The sequence below is a fragment of the Poeciliopsis prolifica genome, unplaced genomic scaffold, assembly GCF_027474105.1.
Source record: "Poeciliopsis prolifica strain line A6 unplaced genomic scaffold, Auburn_PproV2 SCAFFOLD027, whole genome shotgun sequence".
Classification (NCBI taxonomy): domain Eukaryota; kingdom Metazoa; phylum Chordata; class Actinopteri; order Cyprinodontiformes; family Poeciliidae; genus Poeciliopsis; species Poeciliopsis prolifica.
In genome coordinates, this window is record NW_026562402.1 from 6,491,641 (window position 1) to 6,506,197 (window position 14,557).

The 14,557-nt window shown below is 38.1% G+C and overlaps 1 protein-coding gene across 1 annotated transcript in view; it reads right to left on the bottom strand.

Annotated features, from left to right (window-relative positions):
* Positions 1–14,557, bottom strand: part of bsna (bassoon presynaptic cytomatrix protein a) — an 88,101-nt gene that overhangs the window by 32,616 nt on the left and 40,928 nt on the right. Inside the window, exon 3 of the mRNA XM_055048352.1 lies at positions 953–1,411. Coding sequence (XP_054904327.1) covers positions 953–1,411 — 459 coding nt within the window. The remainder of the gene's footprint in view (positions 1–952; positions 1,412–14,557) is intronic.

Below are 14,557 nucleotides of genomic sequence, written 5' to 3' on the forward strand. Positions count from 1 at the left end.
TGGAAATGAGGTTGCTATAAAATTAAATGAGGGATGGTAGTTATTTTGCTTTAGGACATGTTCACCTCACACAGTCAGTTAAAATACATGTTTTAAGTCTTTATACATTTTTGGACATCAAGCTCAAAATGACTAACACGAAACCACTGAAAGGTAAAACTTTCTATGGATTTCTATGGCAATGAAAGGTTTTAATCACCCTTGTTAAAATGTCAGGTATTTATATCCTATAAATGAGAATCAAATAAAAACATTTCATTGCCTTTTTCCATCTTTAATAAAAGCTAAAAAAGGTAAATGTGCTTTTTGTATCCAGCCTGTCAAACATGTTATACAGGCGAGGAGGCTTTCTTTGCCAGGAAAGTTTTGTTATTTTTTTAACCAGAGACACAAATAATTCAAGAAATTGTCACAATGAGACAAAAAACTTGGTTTTGCATTTCATTTAATTTGATTAAAAGAACAAGGTTGAATATCTTTTAGAGGGCTCTGACATTTTATAATGACTTTAAATAAATTCATAACAGAAAGAAACATAAAGGAAACTGACAAATATTCATGAATTAATAATGAAAGAGATTAAGCCAAAGTAGAGAAGCTTTTTCTTCTTTTCATTACGCCAGCAAAATTTAAAAAAATATATATGTATAAAATAAGTTTACTTAAATGTATATTGTGCAATACACTGTTGTGAGGTTTAAAACATTAACAAAAATTACCTACATTTTCAGGGGACTCTTTATAACTCAGAAGCTGGTCTAATTTTGTCAAGTCTTTGAAAAATGAAAATATGAAATTTTCCTAAAGTTGGATCAGATATGTAGTATATATATATGACATGTAAATGCAGTCCCACTGACGATATTAGCATTGCCTCACATTGCTCCAGTACTTTGGTATTCAAACCTTTTTTAAAACAAAAGAAAAATAGAACAAAGAACGTCAAACTTACGTCATAGTGCCTTGACTTCTTGATTTCCTTTACTGGAGTGATCTGCTCCCCTTTCTTCTGCAAAGGTTTGGTGTCTTTGGCAGTTTGGTTCTCAGGCTCCGTCTTGGGCTTCTCCTCTGGTGGTTTCGTGGGTTTCTGGGCCTCGGGGGTTGGCACTGGTGCTGTGGCTGGGGTTGTGGTCTTAGCATCGGTGGGCTGTTTGGCAGGCGTGGGACCAGTAGGTCCACCGAGACCTGTTCCCATCTGAGATTTTTGTCCCTGGGGTTGGACCGGTTTGGGTCCTTGCTGAGTGGTTGACTTGTGGAGAGGGCTTTGCTGACTGGTCGGCGTCTGGTGACGAGGTGAGCCCATTGGTTGGTGCTTCGGGGAAGGATGGGGAACAGGAAGAGGAGGCTCGTCAAGGGCTCCTCCAGACAACAGCCGTTGGGTCTGGCAGTTAAGACATAACCACTCTTTTTTCTGAAGAACACAGAATAAAAAACAAAAGACGAGTAATTAGTTGTTTTTTTAAAAACATGAAATAGATATGCACACATACAGATGAGGTTTTGTAGTCTTCACCAAGCATTTGGTCTAAAACTGTGACCCAGTTTGTTTGGTTAGAGAAGAGACTTGCCTTCACAGGCAGCCATTTTGAATTACAGAACCTGCTGATCACAGACTAGAACATGGATCAGCAACCTGCAGCTCTGAAGCTGCAAATGGTTCCTTGTACCTATTAAGTGGCTTTTAATAATTGTGGGTAAAAATAATATAACAATAATGAACCAGCAGATGTAGTTGAAGATAATTAATGTAGTTTTCAGGTTTTTCATAGAGTAATTAAATGTCACCTAAAGTACCAGTAATGTTCTTTTAGATCTAGTTTTCATGTGTTTTGGTTGGAAACTGTTTTCTTAGCATCATTTTTTATAGAAGAAAATGTATCTGCTATTTAGGGTAAAAGTTTTGGTTTTATTTTGTTTAAAACCCCAAAATATAAACAAAAACGTATTTCTTTAAAAAAAAAAAAAAAAAAAAACATCAATTGTTGTCTTTTCCAAAAATCATTAGCGGCTCTAAATGAGATTTGCTTAGCTGAGCCGAGGACAAAAGTGGCTCTTTGAGTTGTAAAGTATGCAGACGCCTGAACTAGATGAAAGAAGAAGCAACAAGATGGTTAAATTATGCTACTTAATAATGTCAGTGTTAATGACTTTAACATACGTAAGACGATGGTAGGTTTTTACGTCATGGTGATGTGTTCTATATTCACTGTCTGATAGATAGACATCTTTGGAAGAAAATATTTTACACAGTGTTAAATAGTGACAGGGCTGGACCAATCCACAAGGATTGGTCAGACGTGATCTCTTCACATCATCATTAGAAATATCAGGAAATTGGTTATAAGGTGCAAAAAAGGAGTTGAATAAATATTTATGCACGTTCTTTCATAAAATAAAACTTATGTAATTTGCCAAAATTAAAACATTGTACACTTAGATTAGAGTTCTTCACATTGTTTTGAGTCTTTCCCGCTAACACGCACTGCACTCAGAGACTCGTTTCTGTGCATTTTGGAGATCTCATTTGAAAACAGAGCTGTCAGAATGATGGCAGGCTGAACTAAGCTGACACAAGTTTCCAAAAGGCCAAGCCATTCTGACAGCCACACACTATTTTCATCCCATTAGCCTTTACTCACACCACTTCACAGACTGCTAAGTGTGAGGAAGCTGCATCAAACTGACACAGAAAGGGCAGAAATGACTTCGAAATAAACACAGAGCTAAACATTTAACATCTTCAGTGGAGATTCTCATCGCTTGTCTGAAATGAAAGATGCAGTAGATGGTTGGCTGGGCTTAAAGCTGAACAGCTGCAATTAGAGGAAATGTTGTGTTTAAAATTTGTAAAAAAAAGTATCACAAAAACACATTAAGATGTTTTTCACTATTGATTACGCATCCGTCTGGTTGCCATGTGAATTGATACTCATGGATGATTCATTCATTCATTGAATCATTCATGATTTAATGAAAGGGTGAATGGATGAAATATTTACTTTGAACATGTAAACAACAAGGAGAAGCAGAGGAGAAGCAGCTTTCAGCATCTATGGACCAAAAATTTGGAACAAATTTCCAGAAAACTGTAAAACAGCAGAAACCCTGACTTCCTTTAAATCTCAAGTAAAAACGCACCTGTTTAGAATTGTATTTGAAATGTAATATGTATGGATTTGTATTCGTGGATATGTATGTAATTTTTTATTTTTATTTTTTTCTGTTGTGGGGAACGGGCCCCGACGAATACCCGTGGTTAAACGGACGGCGGAGTCCGGCGGTAACAGGCGCTTAAATTCCGTGACAAAAAGAAAAGAAAGAAAAAAAAACACTTGGTATTTTATTGTATGTTGCATGGCTTTGTGTTTTGTGTTTATGATGTAAAGCACTTTGAAATGCCTTGTAGCTGAAATGTGCTATACAAAAAAAAAAAAAAAAGTCAGATTTTTGTTTAAAATAAAAACCAGACACACAAATAGTAGTTAATGTCAAACTTTCTTTTCAGTGTTTCCAGCGTCTTCTCACCAGCCACCAGCACCATGTGTTTATTCTCTGTCTCTCTGTCTGCCTCTATCCAGGACAGCTAATGTTATTTGGGGCAAGAGAGAGACTGTATTACCGACGTAATGAATAATTGATAGATGCAGCACTCTCTCTTCAACAGTTATCTACCATCGCTGCTGTTTTCCACCTGCTCTTTCTGTAACTCCCCACTGATGCTCAGGCTTTTCTAAATGGCTCTCCGTCCTCCTGCGCCGCCTTTATCTCCGTCTCTCTCCGAATCCTTTTGCGTGCTCATCTCTGATCAGGAGCCATTCTAAGACTCCCAATCCTTTAGAGCCCACCTTTTATGAGGGATGGTTTTGGCTTTGCAATATCACTAATTGTGAGGAGACAACCAAAGTCTTGGTTGCATTCTGTAATTTTTATTGTCCAGTGATGCATTAAATTAATAGAAAATGATCAAAAAGAGGTGGACTGGCTGGACAATCTATTTGTGACACGTAAATATTTGCAATAAAGTATCAGAAATATGTACATTTGGGAGCATCGTTAGAAAAAATCTATTATTGTTTAATAACTTTCTGTCAAACTTATTTAAGTTACAAAAACCCCCAAAACATTTAAAACGAATAACTTAATAATAAGTCACATTCTTATCTTTTATCAATAAATGAAGGCTCTTATATAATGTAGTGGCTCAGGATAAGAGATAAACAACTTTTCTTTGCGTATTGCTTTAAAGATCTTAAAGTCACAGATTTTAGAGATGAAAATATTTTAGCCCAATTTAATAAAAGACTCTGTAGAAGGATTAAAATATGGTTACGCAAGTGTGTATGTCCAGTGCCGATGTGTTCAGTGGCTTCTCAAACTACTGACGCCTTTTTTTGTTTTCTTTTTTTGCAACTGTTGTTTTTGTCTTGAAGCCAGCAGATGACGCCACAGAATACCTGTTTGTGAGCAAGAAATATCCTGCAGAGTGCACAAGCGGTGTCCACTTGACCTACATGGCACAAACAATGTCAACAACGCTCCATATGTCAAGCTCCTACTTTCTATTCATTTCATGGCTTCAAGTCTACCTCTCCTCTCACATTTATTGGCGACTGCTATATTTTATTCTCTCCTTTTAAATACTTTTTGTGCTGCTAGTTTTCTGTTCTGTTATTTTCTTTTAGAGGATTTATACTGGCTCACACTCCACCTCTTTTGTAGGGATTTGTTAAATACAGTGAAACCATCAGAGTAAGTGTAGAAAGAAAAATTGTTCCAAAGCCAGGAACAGGCATGAGATGCACTGGAGAAACACTGACTGAAAAAATCAAGCAGCAGAAACAGGAGTACAGTAAAACCAGAACAGAAATGCACAGCTAAAGGCTCTGATAAGGATGTAAAGAAATTTCATGGCTTTTAACTGCTGGGGAGATGATTAACCATCAGAGGAGCCGAGGGAATATGACTAGTTAACACAAATGGATGGAGTGATTAACAGGAAACAAAACCATCTTCCAAAATTAAAACAAAGAAAAGTGAAAAATAAGGAACCATAAAACACAAAACAAGCAGTAAAAAAAAAATTGCAGAACAACGTCCATAACAAAGTTTAAATAATTGAATTAAAGACTAAATGACAACTAAAGCACAAAGACCAATAGATGATGACAACAAACACAATATTTATCCAGGATAAGTCCAGTACATGTCACCATGTCATGTCATCAGTCAGTTTTGGACTAAATCTTGTTTAATTCAGCAACCAAAAATTATTTTGGTATCTAAATGTTCCAAATGATAAAAACCGCACAAATTGCCACATCTTTCCCAAAAGCATGATGGAAAATTATTGGTTGATGTTTTGAAAACTTTTATTATTTTTTTTATAGTATCAGTGAAAAAGATGCAGCAGCAGAAAATGACTTCATTATTAAACTGAAAAACGGAGAAGTAGTCAAACGTTTCCATAAAGTCAACCACTTAAAAAAATATATAATAATAAATAATAATAATAAAAAAATATATATATACTGTCAACAGATGTCCATTAACTTTAATAATATCTGACAATATTGCAAATGCATTGTGCACATTTATAGCCACCAGGTCAGTTGCCATGGAGACGTCCTATTAGGCTGCTTCCGGTCTCAGTAATTCATCTTTCCGTTCAGTTTAGGCACATTTTCATCCACAGTTTATCTCATTTCTCTTTTCGACACACAGTCATTAGACTCCAATCTTCCCCTCCCTTTCATCTCCCTGCTTGTCAATCTCAGCCTAGTTTTTTTTTTCTACCTCCAACAGTGTGTGGGGCTATTTTTACCCAGAATGCCATTGTTTTTGCTTGAGCGCACACTTCCCTTGTGCTGGCTGATGCTTTAAGCAGCACTCTGCTGCATAGCGCACACACTCCTCAAGCACAAACACACATGTAGACACATGGCTCACATCAATGCAATGCAAAATGGAGAAGTGCAGGTTGGAGTTCTCCAGAAGGAGGGAGGAGAAAAGAATGAGGAGAGAAGCACCACCAGGGAGAGCAAAAGAAAATTACTGGAGTGAATGACGCCGCCTGTTCATGCGGGCGCATTTGCTGAGTCCAGCTTGATCTGGAGGCAAAAGAGAGACGAGGCAGGAAAAGGAGGAAGATCAGGAGAAGATCAGAGGACTAACTGAAAAAGACAGGAATCAGGTGCTGCTGATATTTCATAAGCAACCTGTTTGCCAGCACGATAATGTTCATCGTCCACAAGTTTTAAGTTCCTCTACAGTTATTTCAAGCAATGTATCGATTATAACATGTTCAGGAAGTTAAAACTGATAAAATATGGGTAGTAAAGGAACATATTTTTAACACTTAGCGACAAAACACCTTGTAAAGGTGAGGCAAACGAGGTACGTTTCTCACAACTCATCTCGTGCCTCTAACTATTCCTAAATAAAACTAGGAAAATGTAACACTCTTTTATATCAATTAAATCTATCAATCCAGACATACTCTGCTTGAGGGAAGTGAGTTATGAATGGTGACTTGGTTGAGTAAAAACACAAAATAAATGGGGCTAATTTTGGAAAACAAGCAAACAAAAAACGAAACTTATGGAGCACAGGAAGGAGGTGGTGATTTAAAAGTATTGGTGCAGAAGGAGGTCGAGAAATGAATTAGCGCATGGGGAAGAGGGAGATTTATAGCAGAAGCTGTTCTGCTGGTTATGTAACACAAACAGGTTTCATTTCCATTTCACAGATATTTAAAAAAAATCTCTCCATTTTATCAGCTCAACAGAGCCTCTTTAATTATGTAACCTTATTGTGAGAGGCAGAGCAGTGGAGGCTGTGTGTGTGTGTGTGTGTGTGTGTGGGTGTGTGTGTGTGTGGTGGGGGGGTGTGTGTGTGACTGCAAACACATCCACCTCCCCTCACATCCAGGCAGGCATTCATCACATAGACAACATAAAACCTACACATGGTTGACATGCCACTTCTTCACTCTTCTAACAGCACTTGTAGGAGGATCTCATTAGCATATGGTTTTAGCTTAAAGCTGTCTTGGTTTATGTCTGTGATCATGTAATTTGGCTAAATACCTCCAGAGATGTTGCCTGTTTTAATATTTGTCCAATTTTATTGAAATGCCTAAAACAGCTCCAGGAAAAAGAAAGTGCCCGAATGTATCAATATGTGCTTGGCAATCAGGCAGAACGATGTGTGGAAAAGAAGAAGTGGAAATCATTTCTGACGATAAAAGGATAGAGAGTTGGATGGAGTCATCAGTCAGAGAGAAGAAGAGAAAAACAGAGGAAGAGCCTAAAGAGGACATATACTGTACTAGTTTTCACTGCTCCGACGTCAGGCTGTGACGTGTGCCCAACAACAGGAAGCTGATGGACTTCCTCTCACTTTATTCCTTCTTCCTTAAACACATTCATGAGTTTTTCCTCATGGAGGAGGAGAGTGTCTTATGCTCCCATTTCTACTTTTTTTGCCATTTGCAGTTGTCTTGTCCTTTCACAATGACATGGTCTGTCAACAAATTGAAGTAAAGACACAAACGTGAACTTTGTCCAGTCTCTATTGATCTCCTACATTTTACAATATTTCCCATCAAAACCTCAGCATTGCTTACAACAACATATCCTGTCAGAGCACACTGCTACATTGACAACATGACTTTTCAATTTGACCGTCTCATTCATAAACAATGAAATAGCAACTACTTGTACTGAGACACCGACATGTTCAGATGTTTAATTTTGAGAGCTGAACTGAGGATTTCGGGAGAGAAACTATCTTTTGCAGGTAATCCAAAGGTTTATTGTTGTTTGTGCGAGAAACGCACCACCCTCTGTTGCTAATAAATGTGGAAAGAGCTGAAGAGCAGCTGGTTCAAATTACTGATTAAACTATACTTGAAAGGTTCTTGTGCCAGGACTCTCTCTCCACTGCTCAGGGACAGAGAACAATCACAGACTCCATGATGAAAAAAAATTAAATAAAATCAGCTCAGAGACATCTGCCTTTGTGCCAGACAGAGGCAAACCAAAGGCAGGCCGAGGTTTGTTTACGGTACCACCCATGAATCTGTCATGGAAGCTAATCGTAACAGGCTAAGTTATTATTGGGACTCACTAATACACACAGAAGTACACCAGCAAAACACAGGGGGAACATTCGCAGTGCGAGATTGTGTTCCCCTGCATGACGCTGTGCTTGGATGTGTGTGTGAGAAGTGACTGCAGGGATCAGAGGATTTTTTACTTTTGCAGTAATGGGATGGCGGCTCGCCAGCAGCAGAGCTACAGTGGGCCTGCTTATCACTGACTCAACAGGGAGCATGAAGACAGACAAGTCAACAAACTTCCACAAGTGCTTCAGAAAGCATGTGTTAGGAGGACCAGAACAAAACAAAAGCGCTCCTTTATGTCAAACCCTGCGCTTAAAGTCAGACTCTCTAAGCCTTCCCACAGAAGTGATTTCTCTCCGACGAATGTACAGTACATTAACTATAAAATATACAACTGGCAGCCTTTGATGTGTTTTAGTACAAAGATTTTGTTTAAAGTCTAATGTAGAGTAGCTACTTATCTAAAGGTTAATAATCCGTGAACAATTTTGCAGTAAAAGAGACGGATTATTTCCGAGAACTCGGTGGGAGCAGAGAAGAGAATGAGAATAAGAACCTGCAGAGAGACGAAAGGACAGATGACTTCAAAATATGTTAGAAATGTCCTTGTGTCTGTGAAAGGGAATGGTCTTCTAATGTTGCAATCAAGTTTGTGTAATTTTTAAAAGGAAACGTGTCTGGCATGTTTCATCAAATGTAAATCGGGTTTAATTTAAATCCAATACGTAGAGTCATGGTGACACACTTTAATTCTATTTTCTTCAGGGATTTAATGATTTTTTTTTTAAATTAGTACTGCGGATATTAAGTATTCATCATGGTAACAGAACATTTTGTCACAATACTTTATTGGTTTAGTCTTTCAAACTGTTAACCCCAACAAGCAAAAAACATTTTATCATGTTGGTAATAAAGCTTTTACACTGGATTATTATTTACCTAATGCTTTGTATTCTCATTTTTCATTTTAAAAAGCGATAAAGGCAAAGCAGCAGCAGATAGGATAAGTAATACTGAACCCTGCTATGCTATGCCACATTTTCCAAGTACTATTTGTAAAGTAAAGTTAGTATTTTCTCTGGTTTGTTAATCGACTGAATGGAGAAACCGTTTGCTCAAACAGAATTGAATGATTTAAATAAATGGGGAATAAATGGGTGTAAATTATAAATCCTCTCCTCTCTATGTATCCCACGATAAATCTCGCAATAATTCTAATATATCATCATTAAATCTCGCAACATTTTTGAACATCCAATCGCTGTTTACCATGAGGGGTCACATGTTCTACCACAACCTATCTGCTACGATAAACGTGATGAGAGGAGTAAAGCTTCAGGTCAGTGAAGCGCTGTGCCATTTTTTTTCACCCTAATTCTGTAAGATACTCACACAAGATGAGAGGGACCTGCCAGAAGTGTAACTTAGCGGTTAGCTCTTCAATGTCGCTGTTTGTTTGTGTAGCTGCTAAATTACTGACTGCAAGACGCTCATGTTAGTTTTGAACAATAAGGAGCACTGATTTGGATTTTTTTTTACGTTACATTTTAAGTAATTTATGTGGTGCATATTTATTAGCTCTTTCATGGATCTAATTCATATTGAATATGCATGTTGACTGAAAAATTATTTATAATGCAAAGAGCGCCATTTATTGTATTTGATGTTGTAAATATATACAAATATATATAATATATATATAAATGTGATTACAAGGCACTCGCAATAGCAAATCTTCAGCCTCTGTCTGCTCCTTCATGAGTCGCATCTCATCTTCTGAGAAACTTGTCCATTAATCTTTTCATTGGTCACCAACCATTTAAATTTCTTTAATATATATTTCAGCACACTGTTATCTTTACTGATATGCTGCAGTAGAGGTTTGTACATTTCTCTAAAAATATGACGACTCCCTTTGCAGTTTATTTATAGCCAACACGGTATGTGGTAAAGAGAGGAAAACTACTATTAGATAACTTATCAACAAACAATTATTTACAAAAAAAAAAATTGATGGGTGAGTTTTTTTTTGTGTGTGGATCTTCTCCCAGATTTAAACTTCACCCTTGTGCATGAACGAGCGTATGGATGGTGATTTGTTTTATGTCTGCATCGTTTCAAAAACCATGACCCCACAACACACAGTGTTACATCATGAAGGTTCTAAAAATCCAAACTGATGCTTTTTTCTTTTTGTATCAGAAAGTCTACAATAAGACAGTCCTTTTTCTTGCTGCATGTACTCAAGGTGTGAAACTCGTCACCAGCAGAGGAGAGAGTGGGAGGATGCTGGGTATTATTAGGCTCTAATTGATCTGGCCTCAGTATGAGACAGGCTTTGAGACTTTGAAGTGGTGGAGTGTGCACTTTGAAGTTCAGGAGGCAGTCCTCGCATGGACAGGAGCATTATGGGACAGGGGAGATTGCTGCCGCATCCCGGAGGGCTTGGAAGAAGAAGCCACAATCAGACAGATGTTAGAAAGAGAGGAGGATGAAAATTTAGCTTAAGGCACGGAGGAACGATACGAGAGGGGGAAAAAAAACGTCCTCACTCTTCCACAGTAAGACGAGATTGTGAATAAGTCGGGAGGCTGAAAAGTGGAAGCTAAAAGGGGAGAAGATGAAATGTGAACAAGATGATTGAAGAAAGCTAAATTTGAAGAAATGGGAGTGTAGCTCAAGAAGTAAAAGAAATGCCAATATTAGTTTGGATTTCCCCTTTAGAGGATCAAACACACTGTTCATTATTTAACTCTATTCATCTTACATCAGTAATAATCAGCTTCTCTCTCAATGTAACCAGAGTGATGTGCTATCGTAGCACTTTGCATGTAGTCCCTTGTTTTCCTGTCCGAGTAGCACAAGAAACATTCTCACACGTTTGCTGTTTTTCATGGCAATTCTCATGGTTTTCTCTCAACATTGGTTTTCTTCTTCCATCAAGAGCAAGTCTCCATTCCTCAACAATCACCATGATGCTTCTGGCAGCTTTCCGTCTCCATCAGTTTAGGTGGGTGGACATGTGCTGCAGTTGTGCCGTCTGTGTACATGAACACTGCGCTTTTCAAGGTCAGTGAGTTTCTCGAGTTCGTTCGACATTTCAAGCAGTGACGCGAGCAAAAGTTCAGAGGGTAATCTTTCTGCAAGTCACCGATCGTTTTTAGTTTAATGAGTAGGACTTTTTAAAATTCATTTCTTTTTTTAAAAATGAAATGACAAAATGTACTAAAGTTACAAGAATAAAGTCATTATGCTGTGAGAAAAGTCATAGGAGAATTAAGCAAATAGATAATACAAGAATAAAGCTGCAAAGTAACATTACGAATTTATTCTCATAAGAAGAATATGACTACTTTTATGACTGTTCTCTTAATATCATTATTCTTTTAAACTTTCTTAATGCAGCTCAGATAACCCATTGTGGTTCATACAAATTTGTAAACGTGTTTTTTTTTTAGACTTATTTTACATGCTACATTTTAAATGAATCTGGTTTGTATCAACATCATCCATCCATCCATCCATCACGCGCATCCCTTGTGGGGTCACCAGCGGTCAGTGGGCGAGAGGTGGGGTCACCCTGGACAGGTCGCCAGTCCATCGCAGACAACAATACCAATTGAAACCAAATCAATGCATATCAACTGCTTGCTGAAAGGAAATTGTGATACTGGATTGGCCGTCGACGTAAACATAAAAATGGTATTAAAAACGTCAGGATAAAACGGAGATGATAACAATGAATAAGCAAGAGAACCGGAGTCAGAAGATGTAGGACAGATCAAAAAAGAGAGGGGGAGTAAGAAGAGAGGGGGAAAAAAATCAGAGCAGTGAGCAGCCAAATATAAAAAAAATGTGAGTAGAGATAGCAGTGGGGTAGGATAAAGATATTAGAGAATTAGAATAAGAGATAAAAGGAGGATAAAGGGTGAGCAAAACTGTGGTGAGGAGGGGAAGAGAAAGGAGTGGCAAATTCTAAAAATGAAAACTGAATTAGTTCTGCCTCATGAAACTGGCAGTTCTGGCTGAGAGATGCATCTGGGACAGGATTTTACTGTGTGAGCGTCCTCCACTGTTGTCGCGTTCGCTTCACTAAATGCGTGTGTTGTGTGTTTGACTGGATGCGCGGAAGGCTGCGCACGGTTTCTGTTGCTCCTGTGTAATTTTGTGGGTAAAGATGAAGCCCCATCTCCCCAGAACAGAACTGATGTGGCGTTGACATTTAACAAAAACATGAGCTCTTTCGTTTTGAAAGAGCAACACCGAGAAGGAAGCTCCGGCGAGGTCAACACCGACTGACTGCACAAAACAAAAAGCAGAAAAACTACAAACGGCACCTGCTATCTTGATGATAAGTTGCAAAGGCTATCATTTCCGACGAATCGAAAGGAATCCATTGCAGTTATAAAGGTATTTTCTACCAATATCACATACAGAGCCCCAGCAGCAAGTTCTGGGTCTTACCTGGAGTTTCCTTTCTGTGGGATATGTTTACAATAAAACACCTGGAGCCACCTCAGCTGACCCATGTCATCCAGTGTCAGACAATTAAAAAAAAAAGAAAAAAGAATGTTCTGAGTTTACAGCATCCTAGGACAAACAGTGCACAATCTCTCCTGGCATTTGAAGATCTTCCAACCCTCACAAGAAGTACAGTATGAAAACACACTCGCAAGCACCATGTGAAGGTTGGCCTGTCTGTTGCTGGTGACTCATGTCCGCCCTGACTCTTCAGTGTGATTGTGTGTGTTTGATTAGCTGCTTGCTGATTCATCCCATGAATATAACACAGATTTTCTAGCAGCAAAACAATATGTGGGTCAGTCTGCACTCGGCCATGCGTGGGCTTATGATAGCTGGACCTTGCAGATGAACTGGCCCGGCTCTTATGCAGGAGAAAAAGCACACATTGCTTTTTATAGCATTTCATTATCATCTGTGTATGATGTCAAGCTACCATCTGAAGCTCTCCTCACCAAACCAATACAATAATGGCTGGTAATAACAACACAGAGGAGTCTGACGATCCAGCTGCTTACTTTTAATCAGCAGTTCACTGAGTGGTTTTAACTTTATCAGGATAAGAGAGATGGTGGTGATCAAGTGGCAGAATATGGAAAGCCCATTATCAATTTAACGGCTCACCATTGCAAGACATTTGTTTTATTGATATCAGTTTTTGGCTTGTAGTTCAGAGACTGCATTGCATCATTTGCGATGCTCAACAGATGCTGTACCATCCATTCGGCCATCAGGAGCAATCGGCGTTCTGACAGTGTCAGTCCATGCAAGTGACATGTTTTGTAGAAGATTTTATTTTGTATTTTCACTTCGAGAGAAGTGAAGATACAGGTCTGTGCTGCCTTAATGAAATCTCCAGGAGATTAATTGAAACACGGACTTGGTGATTTGATGCCCAAAAATCAAAAATATGACCAATATATGTAAATGTACTCATAGAGACAATCATTCTACCACACGCTGCGTTGCTGTTGGAGGATCTGCAGTGTCTGCAGGGGCGACACAATCAGAAAGTGACGATTATTTGTCATCTCTGGGCGCTAATCACACATTGACTGTCTGCCGCTGCAGCTCAGACTGGCATTGATTAGGTGTCAATGTCAATCCTCTGAGGCCATCAGTTTTTCATTTTACACAGTGCAAGATGTAAGTGCTCTTTCTCTGCCGTGAGGGAAGCGAGGATGGAATAAGACGGGTTAGCAAAAATAGAGGGATTTTTTAATAGTTTTTTTTATCAGTAATATTGCAATATGTTTTGGAAAAGCTGAAACATTTATTTATGTCAGACATAAATAAAGCCTGAGGTTGAAACCCCCTCCATCTTTTCCACATGTAACTCTGAAAATATTTCTTTGAAGAGAAAAGATGGAGGCCATTGAGAAACTAGCAATCGATAAAAAATAATTAAACATTTGAAGGGGAATCCTCTCAGTGTAGTTGATGGTGACAACATTGGGAGCAATAGGTAGGACAAGGATAACTAAGATATAAAACAGTCAAGGATTTAGAACTACATGTAGCATTAAAGTTAATGATAGTGAATGTTTGCTGATTTACAGCAGTCGGGATTATTAAAATTTACATTTACCGAAGGCCTGAAAAACAAGGCAGAATTTTTTTAACCAATGTAATTCAAACTAGAAAGTTAAAACAACATACCTACACTTTCTTACAACTTGAGAAAGCTCAGATGATGATGATTATGCTGCATACCTTAAAAAGCAAAAACGTGACACATTCTTCTGCACAAACACTGACATAAATGTGTAAACACCTTTCAGAACAGAGGACAGTTTTTATTATTTTGAATGATGTGTCCAACCTGATTTCATTTCAAACAGAAAAAAACAGGCTACCCTTGTGTGTCTTTTTTATACACCTTATGTAAATATTTATTGTTGTTTCATATTTTAT